This window comes from Macrobrachium rosenbergii, chromosome 56 (assembly GCF_040412425.1).
Source record: "Macrobrachium rosenbergii isolate ZJJX-2024 chromosome 56, ASM4041242v1, whole genome shotgun sequence".
Taxonomy (NCBI): domain Eukaryota; kingdom Metazoa; phylum Arthropoda; class Malacostraca; order Decapoda; family Palaemonidae; genus Macrobrachium; species Macrobrachium rosenbergii.
In genome coordinates this window covers 12,626,585-12,652,526 of record NC_089796.1, presented here as the reverse complement: position 1 = coordinate 12,652,526, position 25,942 = coordinate 12,626,585, and the positions used below count along the sequence as shown (strand labels likewise).

At 33.9% G+C, this 25,942-nt stretch overlaps 1 protein-coding gene across 50 annotated transcripts in view; it reads left to right on the top strand.

Annotated features, from left to right (window-relative positions):
* The window catches only part of LOC136836526 (prominin-1-like), a 420,188-nt gene extending 400,160 nt beyond the window's left edge, over nucleotides 1-20,028 (top strand). For 19 of the 50 annotated variants that reach the window (XM_067100941.1, XM_067100956.1, XM_067100948.1 and 16 more), the window contains one exon: nucleotides 16,203-20,028. In XM_067100941.1, coding sequence (XP_066957042.1) covers nucleotides 16,203-16,212 — 10 coding nt within the window. In that variant the 3' untranslated portion in view covers nucleotides 16,213-20,028. Of the gene's footprint in view, nucleotides 1-14,828; nucleotides 15,569-16,202 lie in introns of all 50 variants that reach the window. The other 31 variants (XM_067100918.1, XM_067100911.1, XM_067100927.1 and 28 more) reach the window with 6 other exon arrangements.
* Nucleotides 20,029-25,942: the final 5,914 nt, after the last annotated feature.

Below are 25,942 nucleotides of genomic sequence, written 5' to 3'. Positions count from 1 at the left end.
AATAATTTTTCTGTGAAAGTTTTTCTTTCTCTCATGACTAACAAGTCTTTGCCATGAATTTGCCGCATAAGTATTCAAGGCATGAAGATGGCAATTCCATGAAAGTGTTATGAAAGGTGCATCATTTTTTGCTACTATTATTAACAAAACTTGCTCGGAGAGATTCACACTGTGAATGAGTCTTAAGAAAGAGGATTCACTTTCATAAAAAAATCAAAATAGCTGAGGCAGTATTATCAAAACTTTGTGATTTATGATAATGATATGTCAAGATGATCTTATGCATACCCCCAAGAATTTATGCATAAGATTTAGGGAATATTTTGCATCATTTCCTTAGTTCTACTTATAGTGTTCCAGAATAATTCCTGGTAAGTGGGTTACAGTTGTTTGGGCTAGACTTACCTCGTGTGTTTTTCCTGTACAGTATACCCCCAATCAGTAATGTAAGTGGTTTATGTAATATTTTTATACATTTTCCTTTAATAAGAAAAATTTTAATTCTATTTTAGCATATTCTTTCCATTGCTTTGATATAAAAGATCATTTTACTTAGTCAGCATGGTGAAATGTCTTAGGGAGATAAAATATATCTAACTGGCAAAGCAGCTTAAGTCATGGAATAAATAAAAAATGTTTTATAATTGATAATATTGGGTTACATTAGATGTGGATTTCATTGATTTTTCCAATTTATCCCCTTTAATTGTAATTTAAAATCATGCATGATTTGTTGAAGTAGGAAAGAACCTTTCGGTTAGGGTACATATTGGTGCTACTATTGTTGCTTGTATCTTTGAAAACCTAAATTTAAGCCTGTAAGGCTTTAGTAATGTTCTAGACCTTTATTTTTTCCATTCTGTAAATAATAGAGTTATGTAGGTAGTTAGGCCTTGTGAGTGTTATCTCCTGTAAAACAGTACACCCTCAAGTGTTCAAAACTTTTATGTAATTTTATGCCACAAGTTCATCTGGTGATGAACTTTTAGGTTGCCCTGTCTTTAAAGAAAAGATAACACAGACTAAACTTTTCCAATTCATGCAATTTTGTGCTGATAAACATTTTATTGTTAATTTTTAAAAAAACTAATATATTGATACTGAAATTTCTATCAAGTCTCCTAATAAATGACAATAGAAATACAGTACTATCTTTTGATACTAATTAGCTGTTCAGGAAAATTTCTCACATCGTGTTCATAGTTGAAAATGTGCTGCATGGACCTGCAAGTTTAGCCGTAGGAAATAGAATATTACTGTATGCGCTGTTTAAAATGGTTTTAAGCTCTTTTGTATATGAATATATGTAAAATGTATTCTTCATATGTCGTTCCTTAGTGATAAAGTGCTAGACATTGCAGTGGTGTGTTCATTTGGTTTATTATCATGCATTAAAATTAAAAAGCTGTTGAAGGTATAGAGATAAAAGGATTAGGAGGAGCAGAGTAAATAGGTACTCAAAGGATTGCTTAAAGCTAATGCATCCAGAATTTTAAAAAATAATCGTTGAAGTACTTTAGTATTACATGAAGTTGGGATCAGTGAAAAATCTAGGTCTTGGGCAGGAACTGCAGAAATGTTCTATAGTTTCTAGTTTTTACTTAAATAGTACACAGTACGCTATGTGTTACTGAGCAACACCAAAAGTTAAATTTCATTCTTTTGATCATTAGCTTGTGTGATTAAACATAATTTTATGCAGTTACTTATCATGAATATATATGGGGAAGTCTGTGTTCAGACAGTAAAACATAATGATTTATTTAACAGATGCCCATTTTATAAGGTCATGTTTTGTTGACTTCTGATTAAGCTGTTTTGCCAAGTGATCATTCTTAAGGTTTTTGGTGTATTTATGACTTGAGTATCAAGATGTTTGGCAGTAACTTGAGATTCCAAAAGGAAATATGCTTTGCTGGCTCAAAACTTGAGTTCTTTTCTCTGAAGCAAAAATACAGACATTAAAACTACAGTAGTCCAGTTTTGGATTAGAATTTATTTGAATGCTGCAGAAATTTTCCCTGTGGTAGCTTTTAAAATGTTATTGACTAACTTTATATTTGAGATGTGTTTGTTGTTTCATGTGTGGATTTCTTTTAGGTGTCTTTTTTTCTTATCTAACATAGTTTTTAAACGTCTTAAATGATGTGATTGTGGTTTAGGTGGAGTTGTTAAGACAAATAATAATGAAGATATCAAGCTTAAATGTTTTATTCATTTAGTGGGATTTGGGGAGTGTTTTCATATGCTGCATGGAGAAATATATTTAATGTCAAACAGATATTTTCCATATTTTGCTCTTTATAATAATGATGCTGTGGTATTATATTATTACAGGTTTTTTGTGGTAATGTTGTGAAAGGATAGTGATACTATTTTCATTAAGGTAGCCTTATAAAATGAAATTGACAAAGATTTTTTATTGGATATAGAAGTTTTTTAATACTTCTCAAGATTACAGTAATTGTAGTCCCTTACAAGATTATTAAATTGCACTTTTGATTTTGATTTTTTCTGCTCTGAAAACATTTACCAAGTGTATATATATGGAAGTTGATTTCCAGGTTCTGTAGAATAGAATTATTTTTACAAATCAGTTATCTTTTTCATATTTTTCTTTATCATATTTTTCTTTATTCTCTCTCTCTCCTTCTTAGTATTTTTCTTTATTCAGTTCTTGTAGTGCAGTTAACAGTTAGGTATGGATCTTTGCATTTTGTTAATGAGTTAGCAGTACAGTATTAGATAGCTGCTACCCCTCTTGTGCCCCTTTTATTGTCAACAGAAGCAGCCTTACATATACCACCTTGTAAAACTGGACTGTTTGTTTCCAGTATATTTTATCAAACTACTTTTTAAGTATTAGAAGCTCTCAATCTATTTTTCTTGGTATTGCATTTGTTAACCCAAGCTGAGGATGTTTTGATTGCTACCACTGATATCACAGCATCTCTTTCTTTTGATATTTTCCTGTCCCATTATACTAGGAGGACTGAGACTAGTACAGTAGAGTACCTTAGAGTTTTATGTTCTTAGGTAAATAAGATAGAAAGTTCAATAGACATAGCTGTAAAGACTACCATGCTTGGGTAATGTGACTCTTATAGTGACTTACTGTGCAGTTAATAAATAATTTTTAAGTTATGTTTAATCCATTATAATATTATGCAGAAATACAGTACCCATAGTCACAACACACTTCCCAGTTTTATATGGCTTTGGTTTTGCATGAAAATACTGTGCTTAGGGATCATTTTTACTTCATTATTAAAATTTCCATAGATGACTCTAGCTGGTATTAAATGGATATGGAATATAAAACATTTGTTTTCTAAGATGGCTTGGACATTTTAGGTTTTTTAATAGTACATACTGGATATATAGGATTCATTTACATGTGTTAAACACTGACTTTAATTACTTGTTTATCAGGACTTTCCAGCCCTGCACATTTGGTTTCATGGTATGCTAGACTGGTATCTCTTCTTAAAAATGTTAAGCCTGAATGTTATACAGTACTAAATTTTTAAAGGAAAAAGTTATGACATTGTTATTCAGCTTTCTAAGCTATTCTTATTATTATTGGCTAGGTGTATAAGCAACTGAAGATATGCATGATTTATATGTCACTTGGTTTTTTAAATAAATACACCACGTGTAGGACAGTCATAACCCACCCTTTTAGTTCTTTGCAAATTATCAGAGACCAATAATAACTAAATCATACCATTTTTCTTGCTTTTTTGTATCATTTGGGATATTTTTATTGCTCCTTTGGAAGTTATCTCGCATATCTCTCATCTGTTGTGTATTAGTTCCTTGGACTTTAAGTATGTTATCATAAACACCAAGACCAGGCAGCATAGAAATTACTAGATTTAAAAATTAGGGTATGTCTGGGAAATTACTAATAGATTAAAACTTATGATAATGTAAATGTGGTTGTAAGGTTTGCACTTTTCAGTGGTGGAGAGAACTTTAGTAGTGCACTGAGTATGTCAGAGGGACTATATAGATGTCTGTCTAGTTTTGATTAGTAGGCACCTGTACTTTTAGAGTGCACTGACATGGAACAGTTACAAACACACACACTCAGTCTGGATCACACTAACCTCTAATCCTTTTGTCCATAGTCTTTCATCAAGGAAATTTGCATTTTCACCTTTCAGACACCAGTGCTTCCTTTATTAGTGTATCACACTCCTCCTTAACACCCTTGTAATTTTTGAAGATACTTGAGGTAAATAACTGCATGTGGAGTACAACACAGAACTATCTACACTGGTATTTTTGAAATAACAAACTTAATGACAGAGTTTATCTGTTCAGCCCAGGTAATGTTAAATTCAACTTTTTAAAGGCAGTTCACAGTACACCTGTAAACATGTAAATATGACAGATGATTTAGGTTAATGTGATGTATACAGTAGATGGGTTTTAACATAACAAAAGAGTATTTTTGCTTGCATTTCCAATATTCCATGTTGATCATGTTTGAGGGGGTTATTAAACTTTTCTAATAGATACATCTTTATTCCCAGAGTTCATTTGTGTATATATTCAGAAAATATTTTGTTGTTTAGCCACTGTATATCCAATTAAAGGCTTGGATAACAAGGGAAAACTTATTGTTTGGCAAAACAACAGGAATTCCTTTGTGATTGGCATTTGGGGGGGGGGACTTCAAATTTTGGAACTCTTTCAGTGCTGCAGAGTTAATTTATGAAACAGGCATTGGCAGTATTTGTAACGCCATTTGAATGTTTTTGAGTTTTACAAGGTAAATTTCAAGATTTATATTTAATTCTAGAGTGGTTTCCCAGTAATGATAATTAATGAGTTCTTGCTCTCTAAAAAGATATTATCAGTACATAGGGAGTAAGGTGGTTCAATATGATTTGTAAAAGGCAGTTAGGGTTGGCTTAGGTGTGTTGCACTTAGTCACACGTATAATCACAGCCAAGATACTGTTATAGTATAAGAATTTCCAGCAGTTTATCTCTTCTTTTTACTCTATTGATATCAATCTTAAGTCTGCAAAAAGTAGTAATTTGATTTTCTTTTTTGATATTTTTAAAGTTCATATTACATCAAGTCTCAACTTGGACAGTACTATTTGGTTTATAGGATGGTTTCAGTGGAAATTTTAAACTATTAAACAGTCCAGATCACTGATATTTCACAAGCAGAATTTTGTTTTGTAGGAAACCATTTGTAGTAATTTCTGCTATCCGTTAGAAGATTATAGTTTTTCTGTACAGAATGTAATTAAGATGGTAGATGATAAGTGAAATACATGTGCTGTACTTGAAAAATATTCTCACATCTTGGCATTATCATTACCTGATCACAAAATGACATAAATACTAACAAATGATTCACTGGGTTATTCACCAGAAGTTATGATAGTGGATAATGAATGCTACTCTTAATAAAATTTCATTATGGATCACATGGCTTGTTTGCTAAGCTCAGCTCCAGCTCACCTTACTAGGTGTGCCATATTATTGTTTGTTTAGTATTTATGTTTCCTGTATATTTAATTTGCAGCCATAATAATGCTCTAAAGTTTTCTCTTCACTGCTTGAACTCTCCAGCATCAGCTGTACTGTTTATAAATCGATTTATTTGGATTATTATATATATGTTTTTGTATATAGTGGCTGTTTACAATTTTTTTTAGTCTTTTTAAAGATTTGTCCCAAGGCATTGTCATCATAAATTGATTTTTTGTGATATTTTAGTTTCTTTTTTACAGGCTGTTGACATCTTTGACGTGAATTATTTATTAGCAGTAATCTAAGTTGTTTGTGGGTACACTATTGAATTTTTTTGTGAATGAATGAAATAGTTTGTGGTTGAGATTTAAGTGCTGCATTCAATGCTCTGTTGTTCTTTTATTTGGATTGATAGGAAACATATAAATGTTCTGTCTGGGTAACTTTCAGTTTGATCGAAGCGCATTGGAATGACAAAATGGTTCATTTTGACTAAATACTAGAGAATATTTCTTTAAATAATGACAGATCTCTCTCTCATTGCAGTAAGATAGCAGAATTCCAAACATAAGTAAGAATTAAAGAAACATAAATAAAATGTGTTTGCAAAACAGATCTGACATTAACACATAAAAGATGGGTTTATTATTTATAACTTTGTAGCAATAGTGTACAGAGTTTTTATGTTGACTTCTTTTTTATCTATCTTATTTATTGTACAGTGGTAAATCTGCTTTAGGAATAATTTTTGGGATTAAACAGAATGACTTGTTTTATTTATCTCTCCAATTATAATTTGAGGTTCCTTAATATTTAAAAAAGTTCAAAGGATAAGTAAGCTGCCCTATCCAGGGAATTGCTTATAGCTCATCCTCCTATTCAAAGACTTTCATTTTGTCTAGTCTAGAAGTTAGCTTTACAGGACCTCATGTGGTTGAGCTTTTGACTTCAGCTTAAAGGTTGTTTCCTAAAGCTGTCCACTGCTCCCTGAATACTGGTTGGGTATGACTATGCATCAAAAATTTGTAATTTTGGCATTAACAAAATTCAGGTTTCTTTTAAGTCTGCTAGGATTGTCTTTAATTCCTTTGAAGTTTGCCCATACTAGTCCAGTCAGCTACTAATGAAAAACATATGGTTTTGTGACAGTTACATTTTCAAATTTTCCAAACCAACTTGACCCCTCTCTTCTTTTCCTGTTGGATCAATAGCTAGCTGGCTCTCAAAGTGAAAAGGGCACATAGTCCTCTCTTTCTCTTTCCCATGGCTAGACTTAATTCACCTTTTGTTGATTCCATTGCTACAGATTATCGAAGTTTGCCCTCTCATATGTAGGATTCTTGTAGAGTATTCCCCTAAGTTGACAAGGCATATGACTTGGATTGTATTTCAGGTTGATACCCAAAGGACGTTTCAGACTTACTAGTGCCTATGCTTTGCCATATTTTTTCTCAATTGTATAAATTTTAGATCCACCCTTCATCTTGGAAGAAAGCAGTAGTTCAACCCTTTGCAAAGAAAGGTTATAGATTTAATCCTGTTAGTGAAATTTAGGAGAATTAGTATACAGAATGTTACTGAATTCTGTTTCTCAGATACCTCCAATCCTTTTGTTCCTGATCACCCATTCCTTCTTTAAGGTATATTTTACTGCAAACTTCTTTATTTAACAGAAATTTTGTATATCTGGTGTATGGGGCTTTGGGTAATCTTTGACTTGTCAAAATTAGTGGCATCTTCAAGGCTTGAACATTAGGGCACAAGGGGCGTTTAGTCAGTATCTTGCATATGGCTCCTTCCTTCACCTATTGCGTACTTTTTCTTTTTCTGTGATGTTCCTCAGGGTGCCCGTTTTGTGTATCACCATTCTTCTCCCATGGCTCCTCCCTTCACCTATTGCTCACTTCTTCCTTTTCTGTGATGTTTCTCAGGGTACCCTTTTCCTGTATCACCAGTCTTCTCCCATCTTCTGCTTTTGCTGTTCATGCCTTTGCTGATGATGTACCCCACCATATTTCTTCATTCACCTCCCTGCTACCCTTATTTGTTCATACTCAATAATTAATTGTTATCAACTTAGATCATGGGAGCTTATCTAAATGTTATAACTGTACCATAATATTGTTTAGTTTGGTGCCTCGAAGGTACAGATGCTACCCATTTTCTGTCTACTTATCAGCAGGCTTTATATTGTTCTTGTGAAAATATCATTTCAGCTCTCAAATATGTCTCCATACAGTTGTTCATGTTACAGTTCATCAAATTTTTCTTGGAGAGATCTTCACATAACCAAAGAAACAAGTGCTGTATTGTATTGTGAATTTAAAAGTTCTGTTTCTTTTTATCAGCCTAATTGCCAGAGGTTTATATTGCCCTATGCTTGGAATATTGCTGTCATATTTTGGATGCTTTATTTCTGTCCCAGCAACAGAAATGTATCAAAGCATTTTATATAATCAGTACCCACACCCTAACTTCTCCAGATCTTTGCATTTGCTTCATGGTGTCCTAATTTCTTTCATCTATACATACTATTTCAACTAGTCTTGACAGCATTGATCTGAAAGAGGACGTCAGTTCATGCTCTTCTCAGACCACCACATCTGTTTATGCAAAGCCATAATCCTTGAACAACTTAATTCACTGATATTTTTTATCCACTGGCAAGATTTGATTGATTATGAAATTTAGGTTTTGAAGACCAAGCACCATTTGAAGTGATCTTTTTCTCTGTTTTGTTTAATTTCATATGTTGAGCACTTTAAAATCATGTACAAAGAATCAGACCTGTTGTATGATGCAAGTTTGAATTGGTCTGAGTCAAGGAAGTTGTTTTTACTGCATAAAAACTCCTTTATTTTCCTTTTTTCATATTTCATTTGAAAAGTTGATTTTTACATGGAATTTTGGAAATATTTTTAAGTTACATTTGAAAGGATTTAAATGAAGTAGGTTGAGAGTTGGGTTGAGTCTACATTGTTAAAATGCTCCGTTGTTCTTTCGAGAGATTTTGCATTAAAGATCTTGTGGATTATTTTATTTGTACTTACAGTGTGAAAAAAGTAGGTCTTGTCAGTAAAGAAACATATTAGTATAAAATGACATATTGATGCACAGTTGTACGTATACAGTATTTACTGTTCATTCTTTTCCATTATTTTGATTAACCCCTGCAAATTTTTCTAATAAGGAAATGGTGTTTCTCATTGAGAGTTGAGCAGGTTCTTGACTTTCTGCAAAGGCAGAGTAGACAGCAGTTTGTGTTCAGTCATCTCTGTTAGTGATGTTAAGTGAAGTGCATTCCAGTAAATTAAGTGTTGTACATAGGTAGTGTTTGTTTTTGTAGGTTTGTCGCATACACTGGACACCATTTTTTGTCGGCTTTGTCACCTCCATTTTGATATATAGTAGTGTATCCTTGTGTTTTTTCACAAAAGAAAATATAACAGTAGTATTGAATGCAGTTTACTCAGGAGTATTGTTAATTTCCAATAATACTGTATATACATATTGCCTTCAGTATGAATACCATATTTTATTTTAAAATATTTCTTTGGGAATATGACAGTACATGTTCTTGATTCAAGAATGAATGTAATTAGTGTACTCCCACAAGCTACTTTTTTTTTTATTTTCAGACATTATATATGACATGACTGATTGACTTTTGAAGTATGAGTGACATAAATAATCAACCTGTTATATGCATTGTAAATTTATGTATTGTTTGTGAAGTGATTATACAATGATTTTTTTTTAAGAAAAAATTTTTGTATTAAGATCATCATTTAACATCAGGACTATTACTTAATCTTGTTATTCTGGCTGTTGGAAATTCTAGTGCTTATATTAACGTAGAATAGAGAACTAATTTTCCTACATTGAAATTACTAATAGTTAAAAAAGATTACTAACTTCATATAGACATAACTGATAGTTTAGTGAGGGGGTTTTAGTTTCAGTACACGCTTTCTCACAGGAATCAGTCTTCTTACTAATAAATTTTCTACCATGAGCCCACTGCATGCATGTCAGTAGGTATCTCATTTCAAAAATTGGCAAAGCCCAAATAACACCTTCCAGTAATGGAAGACACTTCATAAGAAATAATCAGGAATCTTGCAATTTAAGATGTGAAACGTTTTGTACACAAACAGTACCAATATAAATTTATGCATACATTTTCTATACTTAACATTTCTTAGGAGTAGTGCCACACTAATAGGAGTCCATGTATCTGTGCAATTGTAAATAAAATAAAAACCTTGTATGTGTTGGTAATTGCAAGGATTAACTTAGTGTTAACCAAAGGATAATACCAATGTTATTAATGAGTCTTTGTACTCCTTATCTGTTCTCTAATGATGATGCTCTGAAGTTATTATAAAACTGCACATGTGCAGGTCAACTTCATTCCAGTAACAAACATATATCGGAAAATTAACATTTATTCAAAGGAAAATGTACTAAATTCTTATTACATAGAACAGTCTTGCCAAGCTTCTACTAAAAATCTTAAAAATCACAAAATTGCTTTTCTGGAGTTTGCAAGACATTGCTACATGAACTGCAGTATAGTTAGAACATAATACTGTAGTAGTTCATTGTACTGTGCATAGTTCATTCAAACCACTCCCTTATTCAGTGCTATATATTTTACTGCACTACTTTTGCAAATACAGTACATTCAGTGGTGTGTGTAGCAGCTATGCTTTGACAAATAAATGAAAATTTATAGTGTTGAAATTTTACCGTCACTGGAAACCTATTCCATTGGTTTTTGGGTCTTGTTTCAACCTTTTGCTGCTGGCACAATTGCTAAGGTTTGTTGCTAACAGGATGTGGTTATGCATGGTATGTTACTAAGCAGTGATGGTAACCTTTCATGTAAGTGAATTTTTTTCTAATTTTGGGACAGGGGAGTGTAAAATGTCTATGAGAGCCAGGGAAATCAAAGGTTATTCCTAACTTGGCTGTGGCAAACTTTTTTATTTTTATTGTTAAATATCTTTTTCATTCTAGCATTCTATTTGTTTCATACCATATACAGGCATGCCCCAGTTATTATTGTTAAACATCTTTTTCATTCAAGCATTCTATTTGTTTCATACCATATACAGGTATGCCCCAGTTACGATGGGGTTACATTACGACCCCATCGCTACTTGAAAAAATTGTAACTTGAAATTAGCCTAGCTTACACTAGGGTATACAGTACAAGCTAATACACATATGGTAGCCTAGCCTACACTCTACAGTGTACCATATACATATATAGTTTAATTATTAATATCAGGTAATTCTGAGGTTCATTGCTGGTTGACTTATGATAATTCAGTACAAACAGAGAAGTTGAATAACAAAAACAAGAATCAGACTTGTACTGTACAGGGGTACTCGCCAAAAAATTCGGTCCTTCGTCATCGTACGTGAACAGTGTCGAGCTGTAATAATCTTTGTAATCGTAGAATGAACTGAAGCAGATGCCTTTATAGCATCCATTATCTGTTTCTTGTCCTTAATGATGGTGAACACCTTTGACTGCGATAGATGCTCATCACATGCGATCACCATGGCTGCCTTTCCCGCAGAATGTTCTCTAACATGATGGAATGGCTGTTCTTCACACTACCAGCAGGAGATTCACTTGGGTGTTTGGCAGACATACTGATATTACACAGATTTGAGTTTTAAACAGTTTACATACAGTCAAATGCACAAAAATCACACACAAACACTGACCTAAACTTGATTTCGTAGATCGTGAGCACGAGTCAGGGCGAGAGATACCCAAATCTCAGGGGCCAACATATCGCACATTGTACGCTGCTTGACTGCATGCTGCTGCCTGCGCCCATCACATGCGAAATTTAAAAATATTTTTGAAATATTGTCGTATAAGTATCACATCATAGCTTCAAAACCATCAGAACTGCTAACCCCATCGCAAACTCAAAGTATTGTAAGATGAATCATCATAAGTCAAGAACTATCGCAAACTCAAAGTATTGTAAGATGAATCATCATAAGTCAAGAACTATCTGTATACAGTATGTGCCATAATACCCGCCATAATACCCTCTGCTGTTATTTTTGACACAGAAGTCTCTTTGTTGTTAAATCACATGATATAATGTTTGAGATGTAGAAAACATTGTCTTAGCACATGACATTCTATGGTAGTTCATTTTCTTTATTCTTCATAACTAGTTGGCACATATTTTTGTTGAAAAGACAGCAGTATGTTCCAACTCAAATGACAGACTTACTGTACAATACTGGTACACTGTACATGTATTAATATAGAATTATTGTAGTGTACATGTACTCTAGTAGCAAAATTATGTTGCTGCTTAAATGGTTTGTAGGGTGTTTAGATAATTTTTTTAAAAGGCTTATTCAACTTAGGTAATTTTTTTACTTTTAGTATAGCACAGTATTTTATAATTCATGTTTAATACTGTACTGTATCAAAGGATAAAGATAAAATGGCTGATTTTATGAGAAAGCATTATACTCTATTGGGAAAACCTGTCTGGATCATCACAACCTTAATTAAGTTCAGGTTGATAGGATAGTTTTAAGTAAGTTTAGGTTGATAGGATATTTTTAATGCCCTGTGAACAATAAGTATACTTGGTAGGACATGGCACATGATAATTGGTATCAGAAAGAATATAAACAGAAGACCTTCTAGCTTAAAAGTCCTTGTGAACTTGCTAGCTTAGTCCCCAATGTTAGAAATAGTTTCCACTAAATAAAAGATGAATACAGAGCAATTATGTTGCTGTGTTCATCTTTATCAGTTCATGTCCTGCAGCATGTATGACTTAAGAGTTGATTGTTTTAGTTTTTCTTGGAATAGAATAAGCTAAAATTTGATTTAAACGATTGAATTTCTTGATGGGTTGAGGGTCGACATTAATTCCAACCATTTTGATAACAGCAAACACATATCCTTGAATCTAAGTTGGCATGATGTTTTATCCATATATTCTATCATTTGTGATGCTGGGATTATACCACTTTACAGAGTTGTCCACCATTATGACATGGTGGTGCAAGTAAACTCATGAGCACTAGCCCCAATTATTGTGGACACTTCCAGTACATCACATTGAATGTGTGTGTAGGCACCTTCATTGACCGAAGACAGTCAGAAGGTTGACAGAACTTATGAGTAAGCTTGGCATGTTGATCAGTAACACCAGAGCCACCAAAGTCTCTGCTCTGCAATGAAGTAGTAGATGATGGTAGTGGGTAAATGATACCCTTGTAGATATGTTTTTGCAATTTCCCTTGAAAATCTTATGCAGTATGTATACAAATTTAGGGTCTTTGGATATTAGATTTAAATGAAAACTTGAATTGTAATCTTGAGAAATGATGCAGTATGTATACAAATTTAGGGTCTTTGGATATTAGATTTAAATGAAAACTTGAATTGTAACCTTGAGAAATGCAAGAGTATCTTTTATAGCAGTTAATTTGGGAAATGTACAGTATTCTGGGAATCAGTTGGAGAAATTATTGCTAGTTTCATATCAAGAAAGGTCAGTTATATAATTTTATTGTAATATGGTAAAAGATTTTTTCTTTGATAAAATCATATATTTTGTTTAGCATGGTTTTTGAGAGTTTATATTAAACTTAAAACGTTACAAAGGAGTTTAATGTTAGATTACTGTATTAAGTAATGCATTGATAATTTTAAGACTGGTGATCCCAGTGTGGTTGACATAAAATCATGTTTCATATGTCAAACGCCCTAAGTTCCCCTAAATACAGGATTACATATTCCCCTAGAAAAATACTGCAGTACCATCTTTCTTTACTAAATTATTCAGGTGTCTCATCACTTGAAAGCATAATCAGACTAGGAAAATGTATCAAAATACATTGTAGAGGTATGGGGTCTTTTGGTAGGGCTGGTGTTAAAATCAGTGTGAAAGAAATCGTTACAAAAAAACAAATAGCCAGCTTTTGACGTACAGTGTTCGAATCTAAGCAAAACTTTAGGTGGCCTCTTAATTCTGTGATACTTTGTCAGAGATTAATAAAATGGAAAAATTTCTGAAGGAAAGAAACTAAAACAAAGAAAGCAGAGAAAATGGGGTTTGTTTGGAAGAGAGATTTGCATTTAAAGGAAAATGATAAGAATATAGGTTTTAAGTCTCAGCCAACTCATGACTTGTATATGTAGCTTTCATCACATTAGGAGGATTATCCAAATGTTTAAGAGCTTAAATGCCATTATTGTAATTGGTTGTTAAAATATCAGAATAATATATTGCTGAAATGCTCATTGCAGTCTAAGAATTTAGAGGTGAGAAAAATGTTCTTGTTCTTAGATACAAATGAAGTGCTCATCCTTATTAATGTCTTTTGCCATCAGGCATGAGCCAAAAGTTAGATTTGGTGGTACATTCATGTTTAGGTTACCAAGATTTCTTTACTTTCTCTTTTAACATTAATTTTTTTTATCGTTGCTATTTTTTGTTCTGTTCCTGCAGCTATCATCGTGTAGATGATTTAGTTATAAATAGATCTTCATCCTCAAAATAGCAGACCCCCTTGGGTTGATAGTTTTGAGAGAAAAATCACCCTAGATTGAGAAGAAGCTCAAGGATTCATAACTAGACAGTGTGCCTAGTTTTTCAAGGTGGCAAATATCAATAGAGTTAGCATAATAAGTTCATAATGCACAGTTCAATACTTGATTGCATCAGTTGACAATTACAGGAAGGGAAAACTTTATCTATCTAAATTAAAACAGACTTGTAATTGACAGACTGAACACATAGGTTTTCTTTATGCAAATTCATGAGGCACTTGGGGAATCAGTTTTATGTGATTATACATCGAAATGTAATTCTGAGCCAAATTTTCTTTTTAAAACATAATAATAAAAGTGATTGTTGATTTTCCTTTGCCTACATCATTACTACAGAGCGACTAGTTCTTTTTCTACTTTTATAGACTATTATTTTTGTTTCATCCTTTATATTACTTGCTCCACAGTACTAATTCTGAAGGATAAATTTGAATTATAAGTGTAGCCATAACAGTTTTTAAAACATGATAATAAAAGTGATTGTTGATTTTTCTTTGCCTACATCATTACTATCATTCACACTGCTACATTATATACAGTAGGTATTTATTCTTCAGAATCAGTATGTCACAATGAAGCTAATTATTAGTAAAAACAAACTAATTCCTGTGAGCTTTTGCTTATCACTAGTAAGTTTGGGGGTAAAGGTTTCAAAATGCAGGGCTGCCTGTCAGTTGCCAATTCTTGAGGCGGGTCGGTTGTATTGGATATTCCAGACCGCAGTATTATGGGGGACCTCCCCCTGGAACGGGGCCTGCTGCCGGGGGGATGCAGGTGCATCCACCGCCTCCAAGCAACCCCCCGGCTGGGCCTCAGGGCCCCACAAACTTCCTGCACGGGCCAGCCCCTTGGAACCCCGCCCAGCGCACCATCAATCTTGGCGGCTGGAAGATCTCACCAGCCTACTCTCGGGACGAATATGATGCGTAGTGGACATTTGTGCAGCCAGCTTCAGCACTCTGCTGTACGACACACTTTCCTCTGGTCTTCTGATCTGGACACTATCTGTAGCTCTCTCATATAATGATAATAAATACATGGCTGCACTGTAGAAGCCTGTGATGGTTTTATCTTTAAAAGTTTTATGTTTATTCACTCTGTGAAGGTATGAATTCCTTAGTGGCTTATTTTCCTTGAATTAAATAGGTTTCTTGTTCATGGGATTTGCTTACTAGTTGTTTGGCTTGCCTAGAACTTATGCATGTTTGATGATGTAGTGATATTTATTCGTGTTTCATATCATTGACCCTAAATGTAGTTTAGTATTTTTTCTTGATCTAGTCCATTGGGATGCCATGTGTGACTTCCCTTACATGACCTATGACTAACTCAGTCATCCTCATATAACTCTTGCATCTTAATTTTACATCAACTGACTATTGACCTGTTTAATTGACCACAACAGAGCAAGACCAACTTCACTAACGTACTGCATAAATCGACTAAACCTTGACAGGTAACTCAATATAATCTTTGTACATATAATCTTTGAAGTATGCTATATATGTTAAGTAGTTAGCTGTGGGCAGACCTTGATGTTTTACAAGAACATCAAACCTGCTGTTGCAAATTTAAGTTGAGGCTGCTATAAATTAATAAAATGTATGAAGTAATTTGATGATCTGCTTGCAGCTTAGTTATTGACATGACATAGTGTTACCCTTTTGATGATGGTGTCATGAGCCAAGGTTCTGAAATACATGGTTTTTTTTTTTTTTTTTTTTCTTAAAGATGACAATGTCAAGACAATATATAGATTTGTCATACAAAACCTTGGCTAATGCACAATTTTGTTTGCTTTCTTAATGTATCCTGAAAACTTAAATGTTACAGATAATGAAGCTAAGTTTGTTTTAATCAAGTTGATGTTAATTTCTATTGAAAGATTGACTTGGTGTATATATAAATTTAATTGTAACTTTAAATTTCTAATAAAGTTATATGCAAAATAAGTTATCATATATAAGGTTCATATTCCATTGGAATAAGCATTGTCTTCCTTATTGTTTAGCCCTTCATATATCTTATATATATACTGTATTGTATTGGATAATCAGAAATAATCCATTGTAATCAATCTTTTCTTGCAGTGATGCATAGAAGTTACCATCTTAAAGCTTGAGGGTGATGAAGTACCCAAGTAATAACAATTGGCCAAAAGATTGTACCATCAACCATCCCCATCATATCCTCTTACAAAGGCACCTAACCAGATTGGAAAGTAAAAAGCCCTTCTTCTTATGCAGAGAATTTTATTACATTTTGCCAAGTTTTGTTGGTATGTGTGTGCCAACTGTCTCTTATCCAAACCAGAGCTCATTGGGTTGGGAAACATTCCATACTATCAAAAATATTTACAGCACAGTATGGTTTTTCATACTGCCCTGTAGATGTTTGAAGGTTTGTTATAAATAAAAGTAGCCAAATCTCATTGTTGAAACCGTTTCATCGCTGGTGATATGGATGTTAATATTCATAGATGTATGTACTGTATAAACAAGTAGTGAGTCTTGAGGAAATCCATAGCTATCGATTATCCAGGTGTGAATAAACTGCCAATTTCTGTCTCTTTGTTCAATGTTTGTAGTAGATTTTCCAAGCTTATCTGTAGGTGCACTAGAAACTGTTGAAGGAGGAGTAGCGCAGATTAGATGTTAGGTTCCCAAGACAAGGTAACTGAATTTAATAAGTAAAAAAGATAGGAAACTGCTGGTATTCAATAGAATTGTACACAAGGAATATTCAGATGGTAGTTTTTGTGAATGCTGTGTTGTTTTAAATTTGCTTTTTTAATCCCATGTTCAGTGGAAAGAGATGATGCTCCTTAATGTTACAGTCAGCTGATTACTGGCAACACTATAATTGTGGTATTCAAACCTTTTCATCATCATAATGTTACTTCCTCCACCACATGAGAGGGAATCTTTAGATTGTTAAAACACCATTTGAGGTCATATGTTTTAATCTTATATGTTGTTAATATTTCACGTAAAAGGTTATAATGTTAGTTTTTATCAAATATTTTATTTTTTGTGAATATTGACATAATTCCTTTAAAATGCTTGTCACGGAAGTGTGTGCATTTGAAGTTAGCTTCCAAGCCTCCAATAGTGTTAAAAGTATTTTAGTCTTTGGTAGACATTTTCATAATAGACTCCATCACATGTGGATAAAAATGTGCTTATTCTGAAGTTTTTGATGGAGAATTGTGTCAAGATCAGAGGTTTTGGGTCTTGAGTTTACTAAAAGGAGTTTAAATATGTATATGGTACCACAATACAGTATTCCTTTTTTGGAATACTTATTTCTTTCCTCAATGATTTGGTTAAGTCTCATTACTGATGGTCTTTCCACAATGGCTTTTAGTAACTGTATCCTGAATTACAAAATAAGCCTAGATAATGTATCATGATCATAAGTGTCAAATGCTACTGTTTACAGAAGGCACATCCTGTATATTAGTTTAGTAATAATTGATACTCACTGTATGTTAGGCACACATTGAACCCCTCCATTTTAGTTTTGACTAGGAAAAGTAGAGATTATTTTTAGTTTTGCCTTGTTGTGTAGTTCAGTAAATGCAGAAAATTTTTCCTATCAAGTTTGTTCAAATTAGACCAGTTTATCTCATGTTGTAGATGAAATATGGTGAGGTATATTAGATATACAGAATATATAGTAATCCTCATAGATTGCAAGTGCTCATTGAAACAACACCTTGTAAAGAAGTTTGTATGAGTACAGTGATAGTGTATAGGACTTTGGACCCCTTTTAAAGAATCATTATTTAAGACATATCCTCTATTAATCTGCGGAGATTTAAAGCTACTCATTAGTGCATCGTAATATTATCAGTATTTCTTGTTTTAAACCTTTTACAATGTTAATCAAAGTGTGTCATTCCCAACAATTTTTTGGCTTTACATTAGAATCTAATGAATATGTACAGTACTCTATAAGAAAATGTTTCATAATTACAGTTCTAAGTTTCATATTGCTGGACATCACAGACGATAGTTTAACCATATAGTATTTCTGTGGTTAATGTTCCATATTTCTTAAAAACCTTGCTATTGAGCAGATGTTTGTAATTAGTGATGGCACTGATAGTTGGGGTTTTTTCATGAACAGATCTTAACCACATTAGCATTAATGTTTTTAAACAGGTTGCATTGTATTTCTGTCATCCACTCTTCTGCTAATTGAAAGTTTTCAAATTGCTTGTTGGTATCTTAAACAACATTGATACTGACCATTGTTTTTGAGATCTCCCCAATGATTATACACATGCCTAGCTGGTTAATGCTGCTCAAATGCATTGATATTGATGCCATGCAAATGTTTATATAACTTGTGAAGGATCTGTTATGGTTTGTTACCATATTTAATGGTGTAGATTTAGGAATAAAGATCTGGATAAATGGGGATCAGATATCACTGTTCATCTTTTGTTATATTTTTAGGATGTTTAGTCAATGATAGGAATCAAGAACAGCCAAATGACACCTTTTGTTTACTCGTGGTATTACACACTAGCTGCCAAGATTCTAATTTTTTTTAGTAACTTCAGAATGAAGAAAAACCATTATTTGCTTGGAAATTTGTATTATGTTAGTTTGTGTCATTTAGGTAGGAAACTTTTCCTCCAAATTTTGGATATTTGTATTTTTTTTGTTTGATGAAGATAGTATTGTTTCTTTAATATGCCAAGTTTTATGAACGAGGAGGCAGTAATACAGTTTTGGTAGTTTACTAAGTTTAAATCTCATTTCATTTGAGGGTTGTAGCTTTATAGCAATGAAAGCTACAGATTACATTACCATTTATCTAACCTTTGTATTGCTTTTTTATGAATTCCATATTTCATCAGTGGTATTTCAATATTTTTAAAAGCAGACACATCAGCAAACCTATAACAGTGAACTATCATTTGTATTGACTGGATTTTTTTCCTGTTTCAAATTTTGCATATCTCCAAGTTCCATTATTTTCTGTTATAGACTGGGGAATTCATTTCGTGTAATTCTACATTCCCTCAAGTTGTTCAGCAGTAAGTAGCGAGATAGTGATAATACAAGTAGGTGTATCACAGTTTATGTTGTGTTAGATATGTGAAGTCCTTGTCTTTGGTAAATTATGTAAATTTTCATGAAGCAAATGTATTGATGACATCAGTACTTTTTTTTTTTTTATAAATTCTCAACAGATGTCGGGAACTGTTTTCATACAAATTTTTATGCTGGTGTTCAATTTTAGTTTTTCTTTTTTAATTTTCTACATTGGTTTTATTATTTTTATTTTCCATCTTTAAATGATGGTATATTTTGTTGGATAAGCATCTTTTTGTCATAAGTGCTGTTTTTTTTTATTTTTTGCAATAAAAATTGTGTGAATGAGACTCAAGCTGTGTTTGTTAATTATTTTAAGTTCATAAGTAATTTTTGCACCAAGATGGTAGGCTAGTACCAGACTCGTTGCTGTTCACATATAATGACTTAACTTCTGCTCATAGCTACCTTGGATGTGAACTGTGTGATCATTTAGCTGTTTAAATGCCATATGATATACTATATTGCTCATTAAGTTATACTATTTATGTAGATACTTAGTAATGTGTATGATAATTATTCAGATTATCTTTTTTTGTGTTTTGAATGAACTTAATACATGAGATACAAAAGTCAAACTTGTGTTAATGAAAGTAACTACAAAAATCAGGTGAAATGTTTTAAGATATCTGTTAGAACAAAAGATAAACTTGTTTTCAAGTGCGTTAAACATTGTGTAAATAGAAGAGATGTGTGAATGAGCATTGGTCTCATTCTAGCATATACCTATGTCCTGTGTGATTTTTATATTACAATATTATGAAGTTTTCTGTGTCAGGTCTCAATAATACATGAACCTTTTTTATAATGCTTAGTTTCATTAAACCTTAACTTTTCCAATAAAAGGAGTTGAAGTCTTTAAGTTATAATGTTCAGTGTTCAGTATGAATTGAGGAGTAGGGATATAGCCACTTTTTTTAAATATAACCCTTCAAATAATATTTGATTTTATACAAATTACTATTTTCCCTGTTCAAGCTCTTAGGATAAGAGACCTGCCAATTTAATGGATTTTTAGCAGAAGTTTTAATATTTCTTTCAGAATTTAAATATCAGATGAATTTACCTGAAACAGTGTTTATCACAGTACCTACTAGATAACCACCAAATGCAGTTGATTTACTGCTGCAAACAATTTTCATACTCTATTGCATCTTTTGCAGTATCTTTAAAAATTGTCCATCTAATATGCATTAAAGTGATATTTGTAATAAGTCTGAAATATATAAATTACTTTTTAACTGCTACCAATAACAGGTATACTGTCTTTAATTTTTTTTCAAGTAAATTCTAATGATCAATAAACAGAAGTGGCTTCACAGCAATACAGAATTTTGCTAATTAATAAACTTTTAATTTGTTAGTTGATATGAATTTTATACCTAATAAATCAACTTTCACAATTCTATAGATGGTATTCTGTGCAAAGAAAATAAGATACCTGGATCAGTAAGGGTCCCTATGTTCTACTCTTAGCTGATTTAGTCCTGGAAAGGTGTTCACTGGCCCACATGCTTTCCAAAGGAACCTGCCACCTTGCCCAAATACAGTACAGTAAACAGATTACAGCAGCTAAACACAGACCTCGAGGACCTTCAAAGGATTACCAATCCCCATTACCAAGAGGTTGGTACCTTACCCACAACAATTCAGAAAGGTAACTGAAAGATAAAACTTGAACCCTACATTAAATTCAGCATTAGGGACAAAGCAGGGACTCTGGATTATCTAAATGAGAAAAAACAGGTTTTGGCTAAGGAAAAACCTATTTTTGGTAGCCTCTGGAGTCCTCAAAGAAGTTTAGTTACTCTTATGGTTCCCCAGGGCTCCATAAGACAGACCAACAAATACCAAAGAATTGGCCAGAATAATGCCTTTATGGACAGTGATACAGTATAAAAGGATTCAGGGCAAGGGGGCTCATTCCCTTTCCTACAGTGATTACTCAGTTTTCCTTTAACCACCTCACATACGTGTGACAACAGCACACAAAATGGCTAAGATCCCCATTACTCAACAGCTCTGTAAAAGAAAAAATACCACATATCCCATGCCTTTTTGTCAGGGAAATCAAGTGGGTTTGAGGACTCCTCAAAGGAGCATGCAAACAACCCAGATGAGGAAATGGTCCATAGTAGAGCCACTCAAGCTTTTACCTAAATTACTTTGGATACCCATTAGGGTTCAACAATGAAGTATGTGCTATTCCATGTGTTTCTGAAGTGACTTATCAATTATGCCAGGTTGGGATATAGCATTATTGCACCCCTCCCCAGAATATCTCTGAAATACCACGCCATAAGAAGGCCCTTTGTTTTCTAAGGTGCCTATGGGACAGGGATTACAATACCAGCTATCAACAGTACTTGAAGTTGTTGGTTGTCACAGCAGCAGTGTTTGAGGAACACTGGCTATGATGACTACCTTGTAAACTCTCAGATTTTTCTTGCACGAAATGTTTCCTGCAAATACCAGGGGTGTACCACTAATACCATGTGAACTAGGAAGAGGTGGGTTTTGCCTTTCTACTTAGGGATAAGACAATTCTCAGCCCCTGCAGAGAAAGTGGCTTGATAAACAGAATATACAATTTAGGCCAAGCGCTGGGTCTTATGAGGTCATTCAGCGCTAAAAGGAAAATTGGGAATAAGAAGTTTAAGAGGTGTAACAAGAGGCAAACGTTTGCAGTTGCACTATGAAACAATGGAAAGTAAGATGGAAGAAATAGGAATGGAGGTACAGTATAAGGAATGAAAGGGGTTGCACCTAGGGGGGCCAAAGAGACGCTGCAAAGAACCTAAGTAATGCCTACAGTGCATTGATGGAAAGTGACGGTTTTTGATTGGGTGTAAGAAAAAAAAAAAAAAAACCAGACATTTGCCACAACATCTAGGTAAACCTGGAGTGCACTGACATCACTACCCCCACTATGGGAGAAAGTGTCAAGTTTTTGATAGGTGTAAAAAAAAAAAAAAAAAAAAAAAATGACCATCTGGGATGTTTGCCATGGCATCTAGGTAAACCTGGAGTGCTTAGACCAGACATAATGTCTTAACTGTAATTCTGAGTTCTCTTATAAGAATAGGGGATTTCTTCTTCAAAAGGTCCTGTAATTCTGAGTTCCCTTACAAGAATATGGGATGTCTTCTTCAAAGGGTCCCCATTCTTGGCCAGAAATGACAAGCCAGGGGACAACCGTGACAGCTAAGTGTGTGGGTGATGAAGGTTGTCCCTGTCAAGGAGAGATGGGATGCCAAGATGGTCAAAATATACTATCTGTTGGAGCCTTGAGGTTTAGTTGCATTTCTGCACTGAGATGACAGTGGTCAAGGAAACTTACTCAGGGATACAGTAATGGAAAGCCTTGTAGGAACCAGTCTTTGCAATGCATAGGATCAGAGAATTGAAATAAAAACTACTATATTTGAATGAATGCCACACCTTTAAAGCAAGAGCTTCAATAACAGCCTTGTATGACAATCTTAACAGCCACGAGGTGCTTTTCCTTCAACAGTTAGATTAGACAATGTAAAACTGTTTCAACCAAGGCTCAACCAGCTCTCAGTATGGAGGTAATCCAACCATACTTTCCATTTGGAATGGTACTGCTGGATGAATGAAATCTGTAGTTTTTGCACCAGGTACCTTACAATGACAGGTGAATAATCCTCATAGTAGACTAGATTTTAAAAAATACATATGTGAAGGCCACGGCTCCGGAAAAGGATGCATATACGACTTTTCCTCCTATCTGGGATTGAACAGTGGACAGTATTAGGATTGATTTTCTTGCCCATTATTGAAGCAGTAGGAACCAATGACACTTGGACCAATTTGGGACCACTAAGCAAGTGGTTCCATTGAAAGTTAGTAGTTTGTTCAAAACCTTCAAAATCTGGGACAATGGAGGAAAAAGGTAGAATATCCTCCATTTGTTCTAGTCTTGTAGAAACGCATCTCTTGATATTGTCCAGGTTTGAAGACACAATGGAAGTTGATGGTTTTCTTGTGAGGCAAACAGGTCCACTTCCAGATGTGGAAGCATATTAGCAATTATCTGAAAGGATGGTTTGTTTAGCATCCACTTAGTCAAGGCTGCTATTCACCTCAACAGGGAGTCTTATCGTGGCAATGAGCCATCCCATGAGATGGATTGCTGCAAAGTGTCATTTCGCCTGATCCAGCCATAGGATAGACAGCATGACTGCACTGAGAGGAGCTGAGCAGGAACCTGACATCTTGATACAAGTCACTGCTGTCATATTGTCTAGGACCAACAAAATGTGGGTCCAATTTTCTGAGAGGCAGGAAAACTTCCATCAACTCTGGGACTGATGTGGCACCTCCCCAAAAGAGGTGACCATCTTCCTGCTACCTGACTATCCTCCCAATGGCCTCCCCAATCTGTCGAGGGGCATCCAAGTGTATTGCTAAAACACAGATGGAAGAATCAGTTCAACCTGTTTTACAGAGTTCCCTTCCAGGCCAACAGACAGAATATCTTCCCAACTGCCTAACTTCATGGGAAAACCTCAGACTGAGTAAGGAACCTTTGCAGATCCTTCCTTACTCTGGTTTGAGTTTGGCTAGGAAGAAAGTTGACTGTAAAGGTATCCCAACAAAGACCCAACCACACGAATGCCTACTGGGTGTGAGGTGGGACTTGTTCCAACTTATCAGGAAACCCTTGGACTGGAGTCTGCTGACTACCACTCTTAGGTCTCATAAGGATATCCCAACAAAAACCCAACCACACGAATGCCTACTGGGTGTGAGGTGGGACTTGTTCCAACTTATCAGGAAACCCTTTGACTGGAGTCTGCTGACTACCACTCTTAGGTTTCATATACATGGCATTGTTATGATAAAATAAAGTTTTATATATACTTACGAAGTAACTACATAGCTATTAGTTTCACTTATCGGCAGCTTAAATTTGAAAATTCACGGTAGCGTTCCAATATTCTGGTGTAGGTAACTCGCCCCGCCCACTTTCAGGGAAGGATAGGTACAACTACTAAAGAGCCCAATTCGTTTATGCCCTATGTCCACACGAGGGGAGGAGGGAGGGCTCTGATCATGTAGTTACAGTAAACCCCCTATATTCGCATTCTCATGATTTGCGGACTCATCGATTCGCGGGATTTTCTGTGGAACGTATCTATAAATTATTCACGGAAAATTTGGCAATTCACAGACACTTTTTGTTGGGAAATATTCACTAATTAGTGCACTTTGATGTTATTTTCATGACTAAATGCATTTTTTAAGATAAAAAATTATTTACTAATTTTCATATATTAATAATAATAATAATAATAACACTGTAAGATTAAATAACACGTAACTCAAAGAGAGAGAGAAACTGGTTTTCTTCCCTCCATTCAGGACGGACCCCGACCTCATTAAAGCGAAGATAGACGCTCAGAATTTTTATTACTGAAATATTAAAATTATAATAAAGTACTGTACTACTGAAATTATATTAAAATGATATATAAGTGTTTCAGGATGACAGTATAAGCATTTTCGGAGGGTGCATTTTATGATAGAATAATGATTTACTATACATACTAATTTTCAAATATTAATATCTCTCTCTCTCTCTCTCTCTCTTATTTAGATGAGAGAATTTTTCCGAAATGTAATATACAGGTATATGTATGTTTCTTTTGTGTGATAAATAAATGATTTACCTAATAAGTACTAATTTTCAAATATTAAGAATAATAATAATAATAATATATAATAATAATAATAATAATGATATTTTCCATGCATTTGTGTAGTAAATTTTTTAACATTTTAAAACAAATAGTGATTCCCAGTCTTTTTCATCCTCGGCTTGAGAAAGGAGGGGGGGGAGGGTAAGTGTCAATTTACTTGACAGTTTGACATATGGGTCGGAGGGAAAGAGTGTGTTGCCTCTAATCAAAATTTCAATCTTTTGATATTATGTAATTGTACACTCCTCTCTCTCTCTCTCTCTCTCTGAGGAAAAGATACTGTGTGTGTGTGTGTGTGTGTGTGTTCATATTGTTTTAAAAATGTGTGTAAGAGTGTTACATCTTTGGAAGACAAAATAATATAAAATATTTTTGTTATCGAGAAATTAAAGAGATCTCTCTCTCTCTCTCTCTCTCTCTCTCTCTCTCTCTCTCTCTCTCTCTCTCTCTCTCTCTCTCTCTCTCTCTCTCTCTCTCTCTCTCTTTGCTTAATAGCCCTTATCGAATATATGTTAGTGTGCTCTTTCTCTCTCTGCTTTGGCTGGAAGGCTTAGAAGTACGTATGTATATATTTTATGATACTAATGTTTAAGATGACTTTTAAATTATATTAATAATATAATTTCAAAGATTAATACAGTAAAATAATAGGATAATAATTTAAGGTATATTTGATGTAGGACGATACTTTAAGTATACACTTGGTATTTGAAATTTCAAGACAGGCAGTTATAAACATTTTTAGAGGGGGGATAGCAAGTATTTGCTGGTTTTAACTATTTGTGGGGGGGGGGCATCTGGAACACATGCCCCACGAATATGGGGGGTTTACTATACTTGGTAGGTATATATAAAACTTTATTTTATCATAAAAATGTCATTTTTGTATAAGTTACTTACCAAGTAACTACATAGTTGAATCCCAGATTGACAGGAGGTGGAATGCATGGGCATATACTACTTAAAAAACACTCATAGATGGAGATGAACTTTGAA